Source organism: Diabrotica virgifera, chromosome 3 (assembly GCF_917563875.1).
Source record: "Diabrotica virgifera virgifera chromosome 3, PGI_DIABVI_V3a".
NCBI lineage: Eukaryota > Metazoa > Arthropoda > Insecta > Coleoptera > Chrysomelidae > Diabrotica > Diabrotica virgifera.
This window is the reverse complement of record NC_065445.1, coordinates 107,811,277-107,829,220: the sequence shown is the minus strand read 5'-3', so window position 1 is coordinate 107,829,220 and position 17,944 is coordinate 107,811,277. Positions and strand designations below refer to the sequence as shown.

General features: G+C 34.5%; 1 protein-coding gene across 2 annotated transcripts in view; it reads left to right on the top strand.

Annotated features, from left to right (window-relative positions):
* LOC126882034 (trehalase-like) overlaps positions 1–17,287 on the top strand; it is a 79,918-nt gene extending 62,631 nt beyond the window's left edge. For both annotated transcript variants that reach the window (XM_050646810.1, XM_050646811.1), the window contains exon 4: positions 16,391–17,287. In XM_050646810.1, coding sequence (XP_050502767.1) covers positions 16,391–17,152 — 762 coding nt within the window. In that variant the 3' untranslated portion in view covers positions 17,153–17,287. The remainder of the gene's footprint in view (positions 1–16,390) is intronic.
* Positions 17,288–17,944: the final 657 nt, after the last annotated feature.

The window sequence follows — 17,944 nt, the reverse complement described above, 5'->3', positions numbered from 1 at the left end:
ATATTTATTCCTTCCGAAGGACGTCCAACATGGGACGTCCAAAGGACGTCCATTTATAGTCCATGGACGTTAGGACCAAAAATGGACCTATTTTGGACGTCCATTGGACGTCGTGTGCTATTAGGGTGGGTTCTTTCTGTGGTGGTGGATACACTAATTTCAGGGCTTTCTTATGGAGTTTTTGGTTTAAAATTTTGTTAACTGTTTGTTCGTTATAGCCGTTGTTTACTGCTATTTGTTTAATGATGTTTAGTTCTATCTCGAAGTTATTTTTTGTCATGGGAATTTCTGTCAGTCTATGTATCATGCTATGGTAGGCTGCTAATTTGTGTTGTGTAGGATGGGATGATGAATTGTGTATAGTTGTGTCAGTATGGGTAGGTTTATGATATACGGAGAACTCATGTTTGTTGTGTAGTCTGGAAATCGTTACATCTAGAAAGTTTATGGAGTTATTCTGTTCTGTTTCTATTGTAAACTCAATATTATTATGAAGTGAATTAATATATGATAGAAATTGGTCAAGTTGTCTGTTAGTTCCTGTAAAGCATACTAGTATATCATCCACGTATCTCCACCAATATAAGAACTGTTTAAATACGGGATGTTTAGAAATTGTTGTTAAATATACACAAACAACAGTGCAGGACTTATTATGGGTAATCCTCTAAGCCCATTGCTATCAGATATATTTATGAACCAACTTGAAACAACAATTTCTAAACATCCCGTATTTAAACAGTTCTTATATTGGTGGAGATACGTGGATGATATACTAGTATGCTTTACAGGAACTAACAGACAACTTGACCAATTTCTATCATATATTAATTCACTTCATAATAATATTGAGTTTACAATAGAAACAGAACAGAATAACTCCATAAACTTTCTAGATGTAACGATTTCCAGACTACACAACAAACATGAGTTCTCCGTATATCATAAACCTACCCATACTGACACAACTATACACAATTCATCATCCCATCCTACACAACACAAATTAGCAGCCTACCATAGCATGATACATAGACTGACAGAAATTCCCATGACAAAAAATAACTTCGAGATAGAACTAAACATCATTAAACAAATAGCAGTAAACAACGGCTATAACGAACAAACAGTTAACAAAATTTTAAACCAAAAACTCCATAAGAAAGCCCTGAAATTAGTGTATCCACCACCACAGAAAGAACCCAGTACCTTCTGCTCTCTCACATATACTGGCAAGATAACAACAAAGATAGCCAGATACATAAAAAAGAAAGGAATAACACCAGCTTTCAGAACTAACAACAACTTAAGCAAATATATTAAGAACAATAAAAGCCGAAAGAGAAAGCAACTACAGAGTGGTGTGTACAAACTAACTTGTGGTGACTGTCCGAAAACGTACATCGGTCAAACTGGCAGAACTTTTGACAAACGGATAGCAGAACACAAAAGGGCATTCAACAATAGAAAAACAGACACTTCTACATACGCACTTCACCTTCTAGATCATAATCATTCTTTCAATGAAGAGTTTCAAATTCTACATATTCAAAATAAAGGCCTTAAGCTATCTTTTTTAGAATCTATGGAAATTAATAAACTGAAAAATACAGATATAATTCTGAATGACCAACTCGAGACAAACAGCTCCCCACTCCTCAACCTCTTCAGTTGAAGACTTAAAAAGGCAAACACATTGTAAACTATATCACTTGAGAAAGGCACTCCGCCGAAACAGCTGTAGTCACTTAGTTATAATAAATTTTGTGGAAGTATAGAAAACAAACGTTTTCAGTGTTTTATTGTTAGATAAAATGAACTTCCATCAAGTAACGGTCGAATCCATCAATTATTCACTAAATTTATGACTTCCGTCCTTTTTGAATGAATAGTGTTAAGATAAGAGAATGCTATGTTAGTTTTATTTTTGTTATGAATGCAATTTGTTTTCTTCTATTTAGAAATGAATGCCCACTTCTATTTCATTGATGGATGTACATACTTGATATTCGATTTTAATTTTTATATACAAATATTTTTTTGTACAGTATTTTTGCCGCTATAGGCAACTGCCTATATTGTCTAATGGATAAAGCGGCCCTGACCTTGCTGGCGGTTTGTTGCGTCTTTGGTCACTTTGGACAGCTTTCTCCGGGTGCTGTCCACTCATATGACTGCCGACTTGATTCCGGAGTGAAGTGATGGATCCGTGTTTCATCGACTTTGATATACCGACGCAAAAACTCCGACTTATTCCAATTAAATATGCCCAAACAGCGCCGAGATTCATCAACTAGTTGTTGATTTTGTTCTGGTGTGAGAAAACGCGGCACCCATTTGCAAAACAGTTCTCTCATACCTAAATGTTTATTTATAACAGTCAAAATGCTGCCTTTTGATAACTTTAGAGTGTCAGATATCTCTTGCACCTTCACTTTGCGGTGTCCTATATTAACTTTCAGTATTTTTTCGTTATTTTCGGGAATAACTGCGTCATTTGGCCATCCGGAGCGTTGAGCATAGTTTGTATATGGTATATATTATTACAATGAAATACGATAAATGTCATTAGAATATAAATATTTTTCCCTTATTCCGCAACGATGAGCTGACCAAATACCCAAGTACGTGGAAGCCAACAAGTTAAAGAAGGTGAAGAAATATAACTAAATAGTTAAACTATGTGACATCACGGATCGTTTGAACTATTTGACTATCACAGAAGATTTTAAATTTGTATTTCTTTATTAGTTATTATGAGTTTTTGAAGCGTGAAATTTTGGAAATCTCATTTTTGAACAAAACTGAACATTATTATGTAATAAAAAAATGTGCAAGTTCCCTATTGCTTTGAATCCATTTTTATAAAAATCACAAAGGTACTGTCACTTCAAGAAGGGTAACTCGAAAAATAATGATCCAAATGACATGAACACTTTGACAGTATGCGTTTGAAGGTTAGGACTACGGACATGTCAAATGGAAAATTCATTGGAGTCGCCGTCTTAAGGTTAATTAAATTGTAATAATTTAAAAAGACTAAGTTTTCACTCTAATGGCATATAAAACAACATAATGCTATTCTACACCCCACCGGAATGAAAACAATGGGAACCTTCTCTGGTTACACCTCCGAGGCTTCTACAATTTGCAAGCCATACGGATGCTGAGACTAAGGAAGATGAGGGAATTCTACAATTTGCAATTCACGTCCCATCTGCTCAGCGCGGCAAAGTTCCAACGAGAATGGCTCCCTTCATACTCCAGACAGAGTAAATGTAAATAAAAAATGAATAACCATTTTCAATTTCGTTGCAAAACGAAAACACAGCCGAACCATATTCCAGTCCAATCAGAGAGTGCTGCAAGCACCCCTACCGGTTTCGAAACTTATTAGTCTCTCATCAGGAGGCACATATGCTGCTCTCCCCGATCCAACCAAAACAAACCCCAGCGTGCAGTCCCGGATTGCAACGAACGAAATGGCATAGATGCCCTAGCGGCAACTGCTAGCAAAAAGACTAAGTTTTCACTCTAATGGCATATAAAACAACATAATGCTATTCTACACCCCACCGGAATGAAAACAATGGGAACCTTCTCTGGTTACACCTCCGAGGCTTCTACAATTTGCAAGCCATACGGATGCTGAGACTAAGGAAGATGAGGGAATTCTACAATTTGCAATTCACGTCCCATCTGTAGAATTCCCCAATTTATTTTATAATTGCAAATTATTAATTCAGTTAATAAATGTGATAATTTTTTCACTAACTATGTATTCAGTGATTGTAATAATTTATATGTACAACAAAAACTAATACTCAATCGAGAAAAGAGAAAAAGTGTTATTTTTTAATAATATATTGTTAATATGGAACGCTTACAATTTCGAACATCTTTAACAAAAAAATACTTGGATCACAGAATATATCCTGATGTATTCTCTGCTTGGATCTTCCATAAATAATAAACAATAAATAACTTTTTATTAAGTTCACGTCTTAAATCAATTATTTATCAAATACACTATAAATATTATTTAATCAACAACTCAAAATATTCCCGATGCCATGTCAAATATTTAAAACTGTCACTGTCTTGTCATCATATTCTGTTTGACTCAGTGCGTTGTATGACAAAGGTAGCGAATGTTCGATTTGGAAAATATCACCACGGACATGGTGTCCATTTTTTCAAATCCTGAAAAAACTAATAAATATTTTTAAAAAATTTAAACGCAGAATGAAAGACTAAATTATTATCGAGGGCCGAAAGTCCATTAGAATAAATAAAAAGTTTCTTTTGAATGAGATATTTGAAATTAAAAATCACACTACATTTTCTCTTAGTTTTTCACCCTTGTAATTTATTAATATAAACATTATAGAGGTTTTCAGGGACTTTCGGCCCTCGGTAAGAACGTAATCTTTCATTCTGCGTTTAAATTTTTCAAAAATACTTATTAGTTTTCTCAGGATTCGAAAAAAATGAATCCCCATTTGAATAGCATTGCAGCCGAAAATACGTACCCATCCCCTTAATGGGGTCGAGTTCTAGACTGTGAATAAAATCGATCGCCTTGGGGTTTTCGAAATATGGTACTATAGAAGAATTTTAAAAGTTTTTTGGGTGGAGAAGATTCGAAACTCTACAATACTAGAACGTCCCAGCAAGGCTATAGGTCTGGATCCCGCGTATGAAAAAAAAGTTGATTAATAGCAAGCTGAAAATTTGTTAATAGCTTAAGGGTGTCTAGTCTGACAAACTTTGATATATGGGAACACTGGAACAGGGGCAGTTTTAATCGTGGAACAGGTTAAAAATTTGGAACGATCAGACCACGAAAACGGCACATTTATTTTGTCCGACAGAACAGACTTAAACTCTCCGAACAGAGATTAAACTCTCATGCAAAAATCAGACTGCTATTTATCACCAAATGGGCGTTTTAATGAGTGGAACATGTAGAATATGTCAAATGACAGGAATTATGACAGGTGATAAATAACAGTCTGATTTTTGCATGAGAGTTTAATCTCTGTTCGGAGAGTTTAAGTCTGTTCTGTCGGACAAAATAAATGTGCCGTTTTCGTGGTCTGACCGTTCCAAATTTTTAACCTGTTCCACAATTAAAACTGCCCCTATTCCAGTGTTCCCATATATCAAAGTTTATCCGACTAGACACCCTTAAGCTATTATCAAATTTTCAGCTTGCTATTAATCAACTTTTTTTTCATACGCGGGACCCAGACCTACTACTGAGATTATAAAAAGCATCCAGAAGAGAAAGCTGAAGTATTTCGGACAGGTAATGAGGTCCCAAATATCAGTGGCGACGCGTAACTTTTTCTAAAGTGTTACCAAAACCAGATGCAAAAAATCTTATTTAAAAAAATGAAGATATGGCTAAATGTATATACATATAGCTCCAATAATATCATTGTGTATATCACTTGAAACTCTCGAAAAAACAGTTGATGTTTCTAGATGTTAGCAAAATTTTTGATCTTTTTTGGCAATTAATGTTAACTTTTCTAAACAGAATTACTTTTCAAGTAGTTGATCGATTACGCAGCGACACTCATCCATGGTGAACTGCACGCACACTTTTTATTATAGGTACTGTTAGCAAATTTAAATCTGGTAACAGCCCTACTGATATACACAGCGCGCTTACGCTCATCGCTCCTTCAAAATTTTCATTAGTAGTGTTCGCGCAGTACAAATCGAGCATACCCAGAGTAAGTTCGGGATTAGTTTCCAATGCGCAGGCGTCAACGTAAACTTATCCTGGACATGCTCAGGATTTTTCGCTCCGCGAACAATTTTCGGATTCGCAATGTAATGACGGGTTGCATACATTAAGGTTAGAGAAGGAAGCTTTTTGTTGTCTCCTTCTTATTTCGAAATAAATGTCATAAAAAATGCAAATGCAACAAATTTGTATGTCAACAAAGAGAAAAAGAAAAGAGAATAAAGGCAACAGGCAAAGGATTAACTTTCTATTCAATAATTCAATGCCTTTCTTAGAAGGTAGAAATTTGATTAGAGTCTTTCTTCTTTCTTTATTATTTCCACAATATAATGTGGTTATTTCCACTCTGAAATCCAGCTTACATTTTTGTAGAGAGTAAAAGATTGTTGATATGTAGATATAAAAATTACCTTTAACTTCATGAGGGTTGAACATTATCTGAAGGAAGGAATAATTTAGTAAAACAATCATTTCCAATTTTGATATCTATGTATTGAATTTAATGGGTTGTGGCATTGTGTTGTGGTTTATTACACCACAAAAATAATGAAATATAACAAGACACAAGAAATAGTTTCAGAATAAGTTTGATGTATTGTTTATGTTTCATTATATTCAATAAGAGACTAATTTAACTCATAAATTAAACTGAAAAATAAACCACAAGAATATGTAGGTACTTACTTATAAGCTCATTTAGATAGAAGAAATTAAGTAAAAACAGAGTACAATTTATTGTAATACATACTACCGTAATAGAGAATTATCGAATATCGAATGAAAATAATACTTGAAAAGGCACCTACTTATTTATAAACATACGAAATGGAAAACATTGACAAAAACAACTAAAAAAGCTTTAATATAAAAAATATTAAAATTTGTTTGAAGAATATTTAAATGACACAACACTTTACATAATTTCAAAACTTTAAAAACCAGAATCTACATCTACAAGTTGTTGAACAAAACAATATTTTAGGTTAAGAATTGGAAGGAGTAAGAACAGAATGTCAAGAAATTCTTCCCAAATATTTTGTGCGCCTGTGCGAACTTAAAATCCGAAACAAAATCCTCGAACGTCGAGAGCGTACCCCGGGCATGTTCAGGATCTTTTTTCTGTACTGCGCGAACACCGAATTAAAAATCCGGAGGGTGTTCAGATGGAAAGATTTGGACTCCGCGAACGCCCAATTTTGTAATGCGCAGGCGTTCTCCCTCTGGGTATACCCAGGACGTACTGCGCGATCAAAGCTATTACTAGCCGGTCCCGAGCCGCCCGAGCGACAGCGAGATAACCATTCATTGTCACCACAAATCAGACTGGTAACAGAATATTAATAAAGTGCAACCACATGCAACTGAGTCACACAAAATCGCCAATATTTTCGTGTGTCTGGCTATTTACTGAATTAGGTACTATTAACACATAATATAATAATATATTTCTATTGGTAAAAATAAAATAAAATAATAAATGGAATTATTCATCGTCATAAAATACATATTTATTTGCAAGATTTTTAACTGTTACCAATGGTAACAGTGGTTACATGGACGCTTCGCCAGTGCCAAATATACCTAGATTGCTACAAAATATTATGCAAGGGACAATAGCAGCCAAACGCACTCCAGGTCGAAGAAAGACCTAATTAATAGATGAGAACTTGCGATATTTTTTTTTGAAATGTTTATTCAGCAATCTGTTAGTTATAAAAATTCTAACAATAAGCGTCTTTGGGGTTTGAAGTAAAAAAAAAATTGACGTTAGAGAGGTCAGTCCTCTCTAAGTTCCAGGTTAGTATGGAACAAACATGACATTCCGATAATATGCTACATACAAATATACATCTTACACTTACAAACAATACATATAATATATGTAAGATATATTAAGATATTATCTAAAATATAAACACAATTACGGTGAGGTTTAAAACTTATTTATAAATAAGGTCCAGTGGATTTTTACGTTTTAGTCTGTGAGTTTGTTGACTATTATCAAGCAAGTTTATTGCCAGGGCATTTGGATGGCGTTTTATGTACCGAACACTGCACTGAACTATCACTTCACTGATCGTAGGTACTTCTAGATCACAATAAATGTCTTTGTTTGACACGAACCATGGGGCGTCTGCTATAGAGCGTAACAGTTTGGATTGTAATCTTTCCATTATGGATATGTTGGATTTTGCTGCTGTACCCCATAGCTGGATCCCATAGGTCCAGACCGGTTTGAGTATTGTATTGTATACCAACAGTTTGTTATGTATAGACATAATGTTCACGAAATTTTAAATTTAACTGTTGGCGTTTTTTCCTTATATGTGTTCTCCATGTCAAAGTTTTGTCCAGGTGCATACCAAGGTATTTAACGCTTTCGGCTTGTGGAATTGCTTTGTTATTTATTTCTATATTAGGCGATATTTTACGACATTTTGTAAATATATGTTGTGATTTTAATTCATTGATCTTTATTCGCCATTTCTTTGTCCACTTTTCAATGTTCCTAATATGCATTTGAAGAGATTCGGGAGCTGTTGCGGGATTTTCATCTGTGACTAACATAGCTGTGTCATCTGCGAATGTTGTAGTCGTTACATTTTCGTTTGTTGGTATGTCGTGTGTAAATATTAGATTTAATATAGGACCCAGAACACTACCTTGAGGGACTCCAGATCGTATAGGGTAGATTTTTGATGTATCTGCTTCATGCTTGACACGGTAGTACCTTTCTTCTAAATATGATTTTAGTATGGTAAACATTGAATCAGGAACGTTTATTTTTATTTTGAAGAGCAATCCTCCATGCCAGACTTTATTAAAAGCCTGACTGACGTCAAGAAAAAGTGCAGAACAGTACTTTTTTTCTTCAAAAGTTTTATTTACTATATCAACGACTCTATGAACTTGTTCTATTGTTGAATGCTTCTCTCTGAAACCAAACTGGTGATCCGGAAAAATATTATTATCAGTTAATATCTTCATTAGTCTGACCGCTAATAGCTTCTCAAATAGTTTAGCTAGTACCGGTAAGAGACTAATAGGACGATAAGAGGTATGTTCGTGAGGTGGTTTACCATGTTTATGGATCATTATTATATCAGCAATTTTCCATTGCGTTGGTACAATTTTGAGCCTTATTGCGGCGTTGAATAGTTGTGTTATCATAACTACACCTTTATCTGGTAACTCTTTTAAGATAATCCCTGTTATAAGGTCATAGCCAGGAGCTTTTTTGGTTTTTAATCTATATTATAGTATTTTTACATCTCTTTTTGTTACTGGTTTAATTTGCTCACTTGGCTGTTGGATTGTTGCTAGACTTTCATAGATAGCCTCATCTTCTTCAGCACTGACAGAGGGTAGAGGTTGAAAAACTTCTTCAAGATATTTTCCAAATGCCTCTGCTTTTCCTTGATCTGTTCTCGACCATGAGCCATCTGGATTTCTTAATGCTGGTATGTGTTTACTGGGTTGTTTTAATTTCCTGGTGACCTTCCAAAGTGAATAATCGGTATCTGCTGTTGGTGTTAAATTTTGAAGATAACTTTCGATGTAGGAGTTTTTGTGCTGTAGTATTGTATTTTTCAGCTGTCTTGCGGCTCTATTGTAGTTCATTTTGTCTTGATGCTGCCTTGTGTTTTGCCATATCTTTATAAGTTTCCTCTTCTCTTTAATTTAATTTCTTATATTAATAGGATTGTTTTTTATTCTGTGTATCTTTACATTCTGGAGTGGCATTCCAAGCAGCTTCTTGGAGAAGTGTAGTAAATTCGTATACTGCCAATTCAAGTTCATCTTTTGTTTTGAGAGAAATATTAAGGTTTATTTTTTGATGTATTTCTTCCCTGAACTCATTCCAGTCGGTCTTATGATTGTGCAGTTTTGCTGGACGTTCCTTCTCAACAAATCTTGAATTTAGCGTCGCTATTACGGGGGTTGGTCTGAAGCAATTTCATAATTTGGTACAATATTTAAATACCCTTCTCCAAAACCTTTGCTTACAAAGAAGTCAAGACAGTCCGGAAGTCTACTAGGGTCAGTGGGCCAGTAATTAGGTGTGTAACTAGATAAGTGTTTGAGATGTAGTTCCTGTATCACTTGAAAGAGGATTATATACTACCTCTACCTGGTGGAAAAGTCGAGAGCCCCAACTCACATGTTTTGCATTATAGTTAGCACCGGCAAGAAATATATTACCTAGTGAATTAAAATAATTAGTAAATGATTCTTTATTCGGTGGATAGTTTGGTGTAAGATATGCTGCAGGTATTGCTACTTGTCCAAGCCAATCTTCTATGATAATACTTGCTGCCTGCAGGTGTGGCTCTTTTATGTTACCAAGGTGATAGTGTTTAATCCCTTTTCGAATAATAACGGCTGCACCTGCTCTAGCATGCCTTTCAGCATCAGGGTGTGGTGCATTATACATTATATATCCATAAAATTTAAGGTTGTGGTTGCTTGTTAAATGTGTCTCTGATATTAGCATTATGTCAATATTGTTTTCTAACAGGAAATATTGCAATTCGTATTGCAATATTTCCTATATTTTTTTCCTTTCCTAGGTAATATTGTAATTGCGATATTGGTACGATGTTGATCTCTCTCTTCAATCCAGACCCCCCGGAGGGAGTGTAATGGTCGACGTAATGTCGTGTATTGTCCGTCTCCAAAGATCTCTGTCTTTGGTCATTTCTTTTAACTCATGCATAGGTCTTTTGCATATCCTGTAATTTGGTGATCCATCTTGTTTGGGATCTTCCTCGGGATCTTCGGCCTTCCACCTTTCCTTGTAAAATGAGTCCTTCCATGTTTTCTGTGTTTGCTCTTATAACATGGTGTTGACACAAGTATGCTATTAAGGATGGTATAAAATTAAGATAGCGATGATGGTAACCAACATGGTACATAAAGAAGATCTCATGGTTAGGCCCGGGATGTATTGACCGACGTAGTATATCTAAATGAACTGTATGGCTTCTATCCACTTCTGAACAACCGTTATTACCTCCAATTTTTGATCTCAATGTACCTTGTTTCATTTTTTCATTTAGTGTATGGCTTAAGTATGTACCTTGTATCTCCTATAAATAGAAAAAAAAAATAAATAGGTAAGCGGTTTACCCCCAAAGCAGAGCATAAACAGACGATTTTTTGCATTTCTACTGTACCAAATCTTCATTATATTTGACTCTATGTATTTTTTAAGTTCAAATTTATTTTTTTTATTGTTCCAGTGGGACGGAAGTTCTTATTAACAATTAACTTATTGTGTATTTCTTTGTTTCTCATAAAACTTATTGTGTATAAAAAATCTCGCCGAATTGTTTCGAAATTAATTATTTAAACGTAACTCGTCGAAATAAACACTTTTCGCTTTTAGTATATTTTCCTCGAAAAATGCATCCTTCTTGATTTGTTTGCATTTTTTGTTGAAAAAATGCCTACAATTTTGGGATTTGTATCTAACAAACTACTAAAAGAATTTAAATTCTACAAAATGTTTTTTAATCTTTAAACCTTCAAGTACAATTAAGAATGTTTTGACAAGGATAAGTGGTTTCTATCTTGCTAAAGACTAGTTTTAGTTTTAAACAAAGATTTCTACGCGCCTCGCGCCTATATCTTCACAACCACTGTACATATAGCGGTAGACTTCTCGAAAGGCATATTCTAAATATTTGGGTATATGTTTTCAACGAGATATAAACTATTTATCATTGTCAAAATATTCTTACTTGTATTTTTTTTAAGTGGCATAGATATTCAGCCAGTCGAAAACTGGTTATAGACGAGGCAATGGAGCATTAAACCAAGGAATTTTGTGCAGTAAGATGAATCGTCATGCAACTTTTTGCATTCGATTCGAGAGAGTGTCAGGCAATTTTGTGAACTAAATTGATCTCCGGCAAAAAATTTTGTGCATAAAAAAATGCATCTCGAAGAGATGGAAAATGAAAAATTTAGAACTCAAGAAATATTGACGGAAATGAGTTCAATTTGTACAGTTGGGAGTTTCGCTGGTCACTGAATACGAATTGCATGACGGCGATAGCCTTCGAGGTACCTGGTGCCCAGGGTGGAACTCGTCGCCTGGAACGATCGAATAAATCGCGGGACAATCGAATAATTCACAAAATGAAGATTGGAAAGAAAAACTGAAAAATACGTGTTCAATATTTTTCAAAACTATCGAATGACACTAAACACGACCCTCCCACTCCACCCCCTGGAGGTAGGGTGGGGGTAACTTTAAAATCTTAAATGGAGACTCCTATTCGTTACTGCAGATTTGGATTGCTTACGTAAAAGTAAGCAACTTGTATTCAAGAAATTTTTTAGAATTGTGAATAGATAGCGCTATAATCGGAAACAACGATTTATCGTGATACCATAGGTAAATTATATAAACGGTCTAATATCTCGAGAAATACACTTCCAAATAAAAAATCAAAAAATAAATATTTAATATTTTTCAAGAAAATATCGAATAAAATCAAACACTGCTCTTCACTCCACCCCCCGGAAGTCGAGTGGGGGGTAACTTTAAAATCTTAAATAGGAGCCCCCATTTTTTTATTGGAGATTGGCATTCCTTACGTAAAAATAAGTAACTTTTATTCGAGACATTTTTCGAAATATGGATAGATGGCGCTATAATCTGAAAAACACTATCTATTTGCGCCATCTATCAACAATTCTAAAAAATCTAAACGGGAACTGGTGTATGTTTTCAAAAGACTGATAGTGTGTAAATAAATTTATTAAATCAGCTAAGTACTTTCAGCATATTAATGCCATCATCAGAGCTATCGTCTTATAGGTGTAAAAACCTCAAAAGAAGAGAAAACTTCGAACAAACACATTCTATAGTTTAAAATAAAATATTCTATAGAATGTGTTTGTTCGAAGTTTTCTCTTCTTTTGAGGTTTTTACACCTATAAGACGATAGCTCTGATGATGGCATTAATATGCTGAAAGTACTTAGCTGATTTAATAAATTTATTTACACACTATCAGTCTTTTGAAAACATACACCAGTTCCCGTTTAGATTTATATAGAAGTGTGTACAAGTCAAACAGTCTTTTTCAATTCTAAAAAATGTTTCGAATAAGTGTTACTTATTTTTTCATGAGGAATCCAAATCTGCAATAAAACATGGGGATTCCTATTTGATTTTAATGTTACCCCCACCCCACCTCCAGGGGAAGAAATGGAGGGTCGTGTGTGATGTTATTCGATAGGTTTTTGAAAGGTACACCGTCAAAATAGCCCCGTCAAAAAAGCTCCGACAAAATAGCCCCGATATAATATCCCGCACACAAAATAGCTCCGACAAAATAGCCTGCAGACAAAATAGCCGCGGAATAATAGCCCGCCGACAAAATAGCCCCGACAAAATAGCCCCAACAAAAAGGCTCCCTTCAGAATTCATCATGAAATAATTCCTTAAAAATACATTTTTTCGGAAGTGGTAATTATCCCCTATTCAGATGTTTATCTTAACCACATTAAATAAAAATGGTCTTTTCAGAGAACTCGAGTCCTGTCTTCCCTGCCTCTTGGAAGTTGGAACATTTAAGTTAAGCAAAAATCAATGTTTATTTATAATATAAACATTTTTTTCTGTTTTTCGGGCAACAGTAAAATGCATTTTAAATTAAATAAATTAAATACATTCTTCCTTTTTGTCAAATAATTTAAATTAAAAAAAGTTTTTGGACACCTTGTATAAATAATTATGTAATTGGTTATAAGTGGCTGTTTTAGCCGGGGCTATTTTAGCCGGGGCTGTTTTGACCGGGGCTATTTTGTGTGCGATCTATTTTGTCGGGGCTATTTTGTCGAGGCTATTTTGTGTTCGGGCTATTTTGACGGGGCTTTTTTGACGGGGCTGTTTTGACCGGGCTATTTTGACGGGTCACGTTTTTGAAAAATATTAAACACGTATTTTTTGGTTTTTTATTTGGAAGTGTATTTCTCGAGATATTAGACCGTTTCTATAATTTACCTATGGCTTATGGTATCACGATAAATCGTTTTTTCCGATTATAGCGCCATCTATCCACAATTCGAAAAAATGTCTTCGAATAAAAGTTGCTTATTTTTATGTAAGCAATCCAAATCTGCAATAATAAATGGGGGTTTCCATTTAAGATTTTAAAGTCCAGGAGGTGGGGTGGGGGTTTCGTGTTTAGTGTCATTCGATAGATTTTAAAAAAATATTGAACATGTATTTTTCAGTTTTTCACGGCAATCTTCATTTCGCGAATTATTCGATCGTCCCGCGAATTATTCGATCGTCCCAGGCGACGAGTTCCATCATGGGCACCACACCAGGTACCTCGGAGACCATCGTCGTTATGAAATTGGTATTCAGTGACCTCCAAAACTCCCAAGTATAAAAATTGAACTCATTTACGTCAATATTTCCGGAGTTCTAAATTTCTCATTTTCCATCTCTTCGAGATGCACTTTGGAAATGCATTTTCTTATGATGTGTAATGTGTATGTTGAGTAAATATCTTGTTACTTGTTGACTTCATTGTCTTTACAAAGAGACGCTGGTTGTATCCGAACCTCTGCGGTCCCTAGTTGTACTTGATGGTTTAAAGATTGTAAATAGTCCATTCTTTCACGGTTTTGCTATAAATATTAAAGAACCGCTTGGATTGACATGAAATTTGGCATACGTATAGCTTACATGTCAAAGAAAAAAAGTGATATTGTGCCGATGTGTGCTTTTGCCCTGGGGGTGACTTTCGCCCCCTCTTGGGGGTGAAAAAATATATGTCCAAAATAAGTCCGGAAATGGGTCAACTGACTAATTTTAAGTAACTTTTGTTCTATAGAGCTTTTTCGCCAAGTCAACACTTTTCGAGTTATTTGCAAGTGAATATGTTCATTTTTCAACAAAATAACCAAATTTTTAGACGGTTTTTCGCAAATAACTCGAAACGTAAGTATTTTGTCGAAAAAAGCGTTCTTAGCAAAAATATAGCCTATAAAAAAGTTTAAAAAATTGTGTACGCGTTAGGTATCTGGATCTCGTAGAACCAGAGTTATAGCCAATGAAAAATAGATTCATATTCACCAAATTTCAAATAGAATATTTCGACGTGAAATATCCAAAAAATTAAGCAATTTTTGGGAAAAACGTATTTTAACTTTTTTAAAGTGTTTAAAAAAATCTTTATTTCCCTTTTTACAAAAAGTTTCTAGCATTAAATTTAAGCAAGTTACGCTCAAAATAAAGCTGGTCCCTTTTGTTTTTGCAAAAAAAAAATCGGGAAGACCACCCCCTAATTAGCAACTTAAATTAAATTAATCGTTACCGCTCCACAAATTATTTTACTTATGTTGTGTTTATATGATCTGTAAGTTTCATCGATTCAAAGTGCTTATTTTTTAAAAAATTTGATTTCAAAGTAAAATTTTTAAAAATTTAAATTTTGAAAAATATGCTTTTTTTCAAAATAACTTAAAAATTGTTAGAGATACCAAAAATCTTGAAAAACAACAAAAGTCAGATTTGCTTTTCTGAATATCATGTATTTTTTTGTTTTTCTGTTAGACAAAAATTGATTAAGATTTGGTGTTTCTAAATTTGCATACATTCGTGATCAGTCACTCGTTCAACCCCTTTTAACTACAGCCCTTTCAATAATAAGAACTTTGAACCGATGAAACTTATAAATCGTATAAACAATATATACACGAGTCAAGAAACTTGTGAAGTCGTAACGATTATGTTCATTTAAGATACTAATTAGGGGGTGATTTTCAGGATTTTTTTACCAAAACCAAAAGGGACTAACTTTAATTTGAGCGTAACTTGTTTAATTTTGATGCTAGAAATTTTTTTTATAAAACAAAAAGCTTTTTTTAAACACTTTAAATAAGTTGTAATGAGTTTTCCCCGAAATGTGCTCCATTTTTGGATATTTCACGTTAAAGTATTCCATCTGGAATTTGACGAATATGAACCTATTTTTCATTAGCTATAACTCTGCTTCTACTAGGTGTAGAGACGTGATATATACACCATTTTTTTAAAATTTTTACAGCCTTTATTTTTACTATGAATGTTTTTTCGACAAAATACTTACTATTTGAGTTATTTGCGAGAAACTGTCTAAAAGCTTGGTTATTTTGTTGAAAAAATGAACATATTCACTGCCAAATAACTCGAAAAGTATTGACTTAGTGAAAAAACTCTATAGAACAAAATTTACTTATAATTAGCCAGTTTATCCATTTCCTGACTTTCTTTGGACGAATATTTTTTCACCCCCAAGAGGGGGTGAAAATCACCCCCAGGGCAAAAGTACATATCGGCACAATATCACTTTTTTTCTTTGACTTGTTAGCTATGTGTATGCCAAATTTCATGTCAATCCAAGCGGTTCTTTAAAATTTAGAGGTTTGCAATATTTTACCGTTAAAGAACGGACTAAAAACTTTTTGTAGAATTACAATTATTCATGTGGTTGTTTTTTTTTTTTTAGAAAAGTATGCATGTAGTTTCGTATTCTTAATGATTAGCCTGATCTATAGATTATCTCAATAAATCATTTCTTTAATAATTTTATTGCACACAGTATTCATAGTTATATTGTTTTAGGTTGATTGCTATAAGAACATTAGAAGTGCAGCTGAATCAGGATGGGACTTTTCTACAAGATGGATAAGGAACAGCTCAGGAGGCATAGGAGTTAATCTGACTGATATTCATACAAGTGATATACTTCCAGTGGATCTAAACGCTTTTATATGCGGAGCGTTTGATCAACTTTCTAAGTTCTATACGCTAGTTGGTAACAAAGCCAAATCCACAGAATACAAGCTAAAGGTTGATAAATGGAGAATTGCAATCGACAAAATTTTCTACCACAAACACGATGGTATTTGGTATGATGTAGATGCAAAAGTTGGTAGATACAGAGCAGGATTTTATCCCAGCAGCTTAGCTCCTTTGTGGGCCAAATGTTTTGCTCCTGCACGTGCTGACTATTACGGGTCACGCGCAGCAGACTACTTAAATAGAAACAAAGTGAGCAACTTTTTGGGGGGAGTACCGACTTCGTTAATTCAAAGCGGTCAGCAGTGGGATTTGCCAAACGCTTGGCCGCCACTGCAAGAGATGTTTGTCCTAGGTCTAGATGAAACAAAAAACAAGAAAGCTAAAATTCTTGCAAATTTATTCTCCAATAGGATTTTACGTGCATTCATGGCAGGTATGAATACCACCAACGAGATGTTCGAAAAGTACGATGCTATTAGTGTAGGTCAGTATGGAGGTGGTGGAGAGTATACAGTACAGTCTGGTTTTGGATGGACTAATGGGGTGGCATTTTCATTAATACAGAGGGATTATATTCGCTAGTAAAGAAATGATATTAGGTGGCCAAAGAATTAGCTGTTATTGGGTAATTTATATTTGAAAATATTTATTAATGTTGTATAAAGTTCTAATCTATTTTTATGTCTATTTATTAAATGATACTTCACATGTGTTAAACAGTATTTTGTAAAATAAACAGTACCTATATAATCCCGTTCTCTGCGTAATACGCCTTTGGGTTCCCGTTCGTCAAGCCTGTCTATTCTGACAGTCTTCTTCAGATAGATTTCATGCTGACATTGCTTTTGAGATTCCTTGCATCCATGTTGTTAGTGGTCGTCCTTTTTTTTCTTTTCTCTGGTGATATATATATTTTTGGGTAGTCTTTCTTCCCTCATACGTCTAACATGCCCGTTCCATATTAGTTGTTGTTTTTCGATGTCTTCTATAATTGATCTTTGTACTTTCGTTTGTCTCTTTATGTCCTCATTTCTCACATGTGCTAATCTAGACTTTCCCGCTGCTCTCCTCCAAAAATCCATTTCAACTGCCAATAAGTTACCTTTAAGTTTTTGTAATAACTGCCACACTTCTGAGCCATAGACGATTACTGGTTTGAATATGGTATTATATATTCTTTTTTTCGTTTCCAGTCTTATATTTTTTTGCCATAGTACTGAATTTAGTGATGAGCGAGACTGGTCTTGGTCTTGCGGTCTTGGTCTTGGTCTTGCAGCAAGACCAAGACCAAGACCAAGACCAAGACCGCCTTTTGGTTGCAAGACCAAGACCAAGACCAAGCTTGCAAGAACAAGACCAAGACCAAGACCGAAC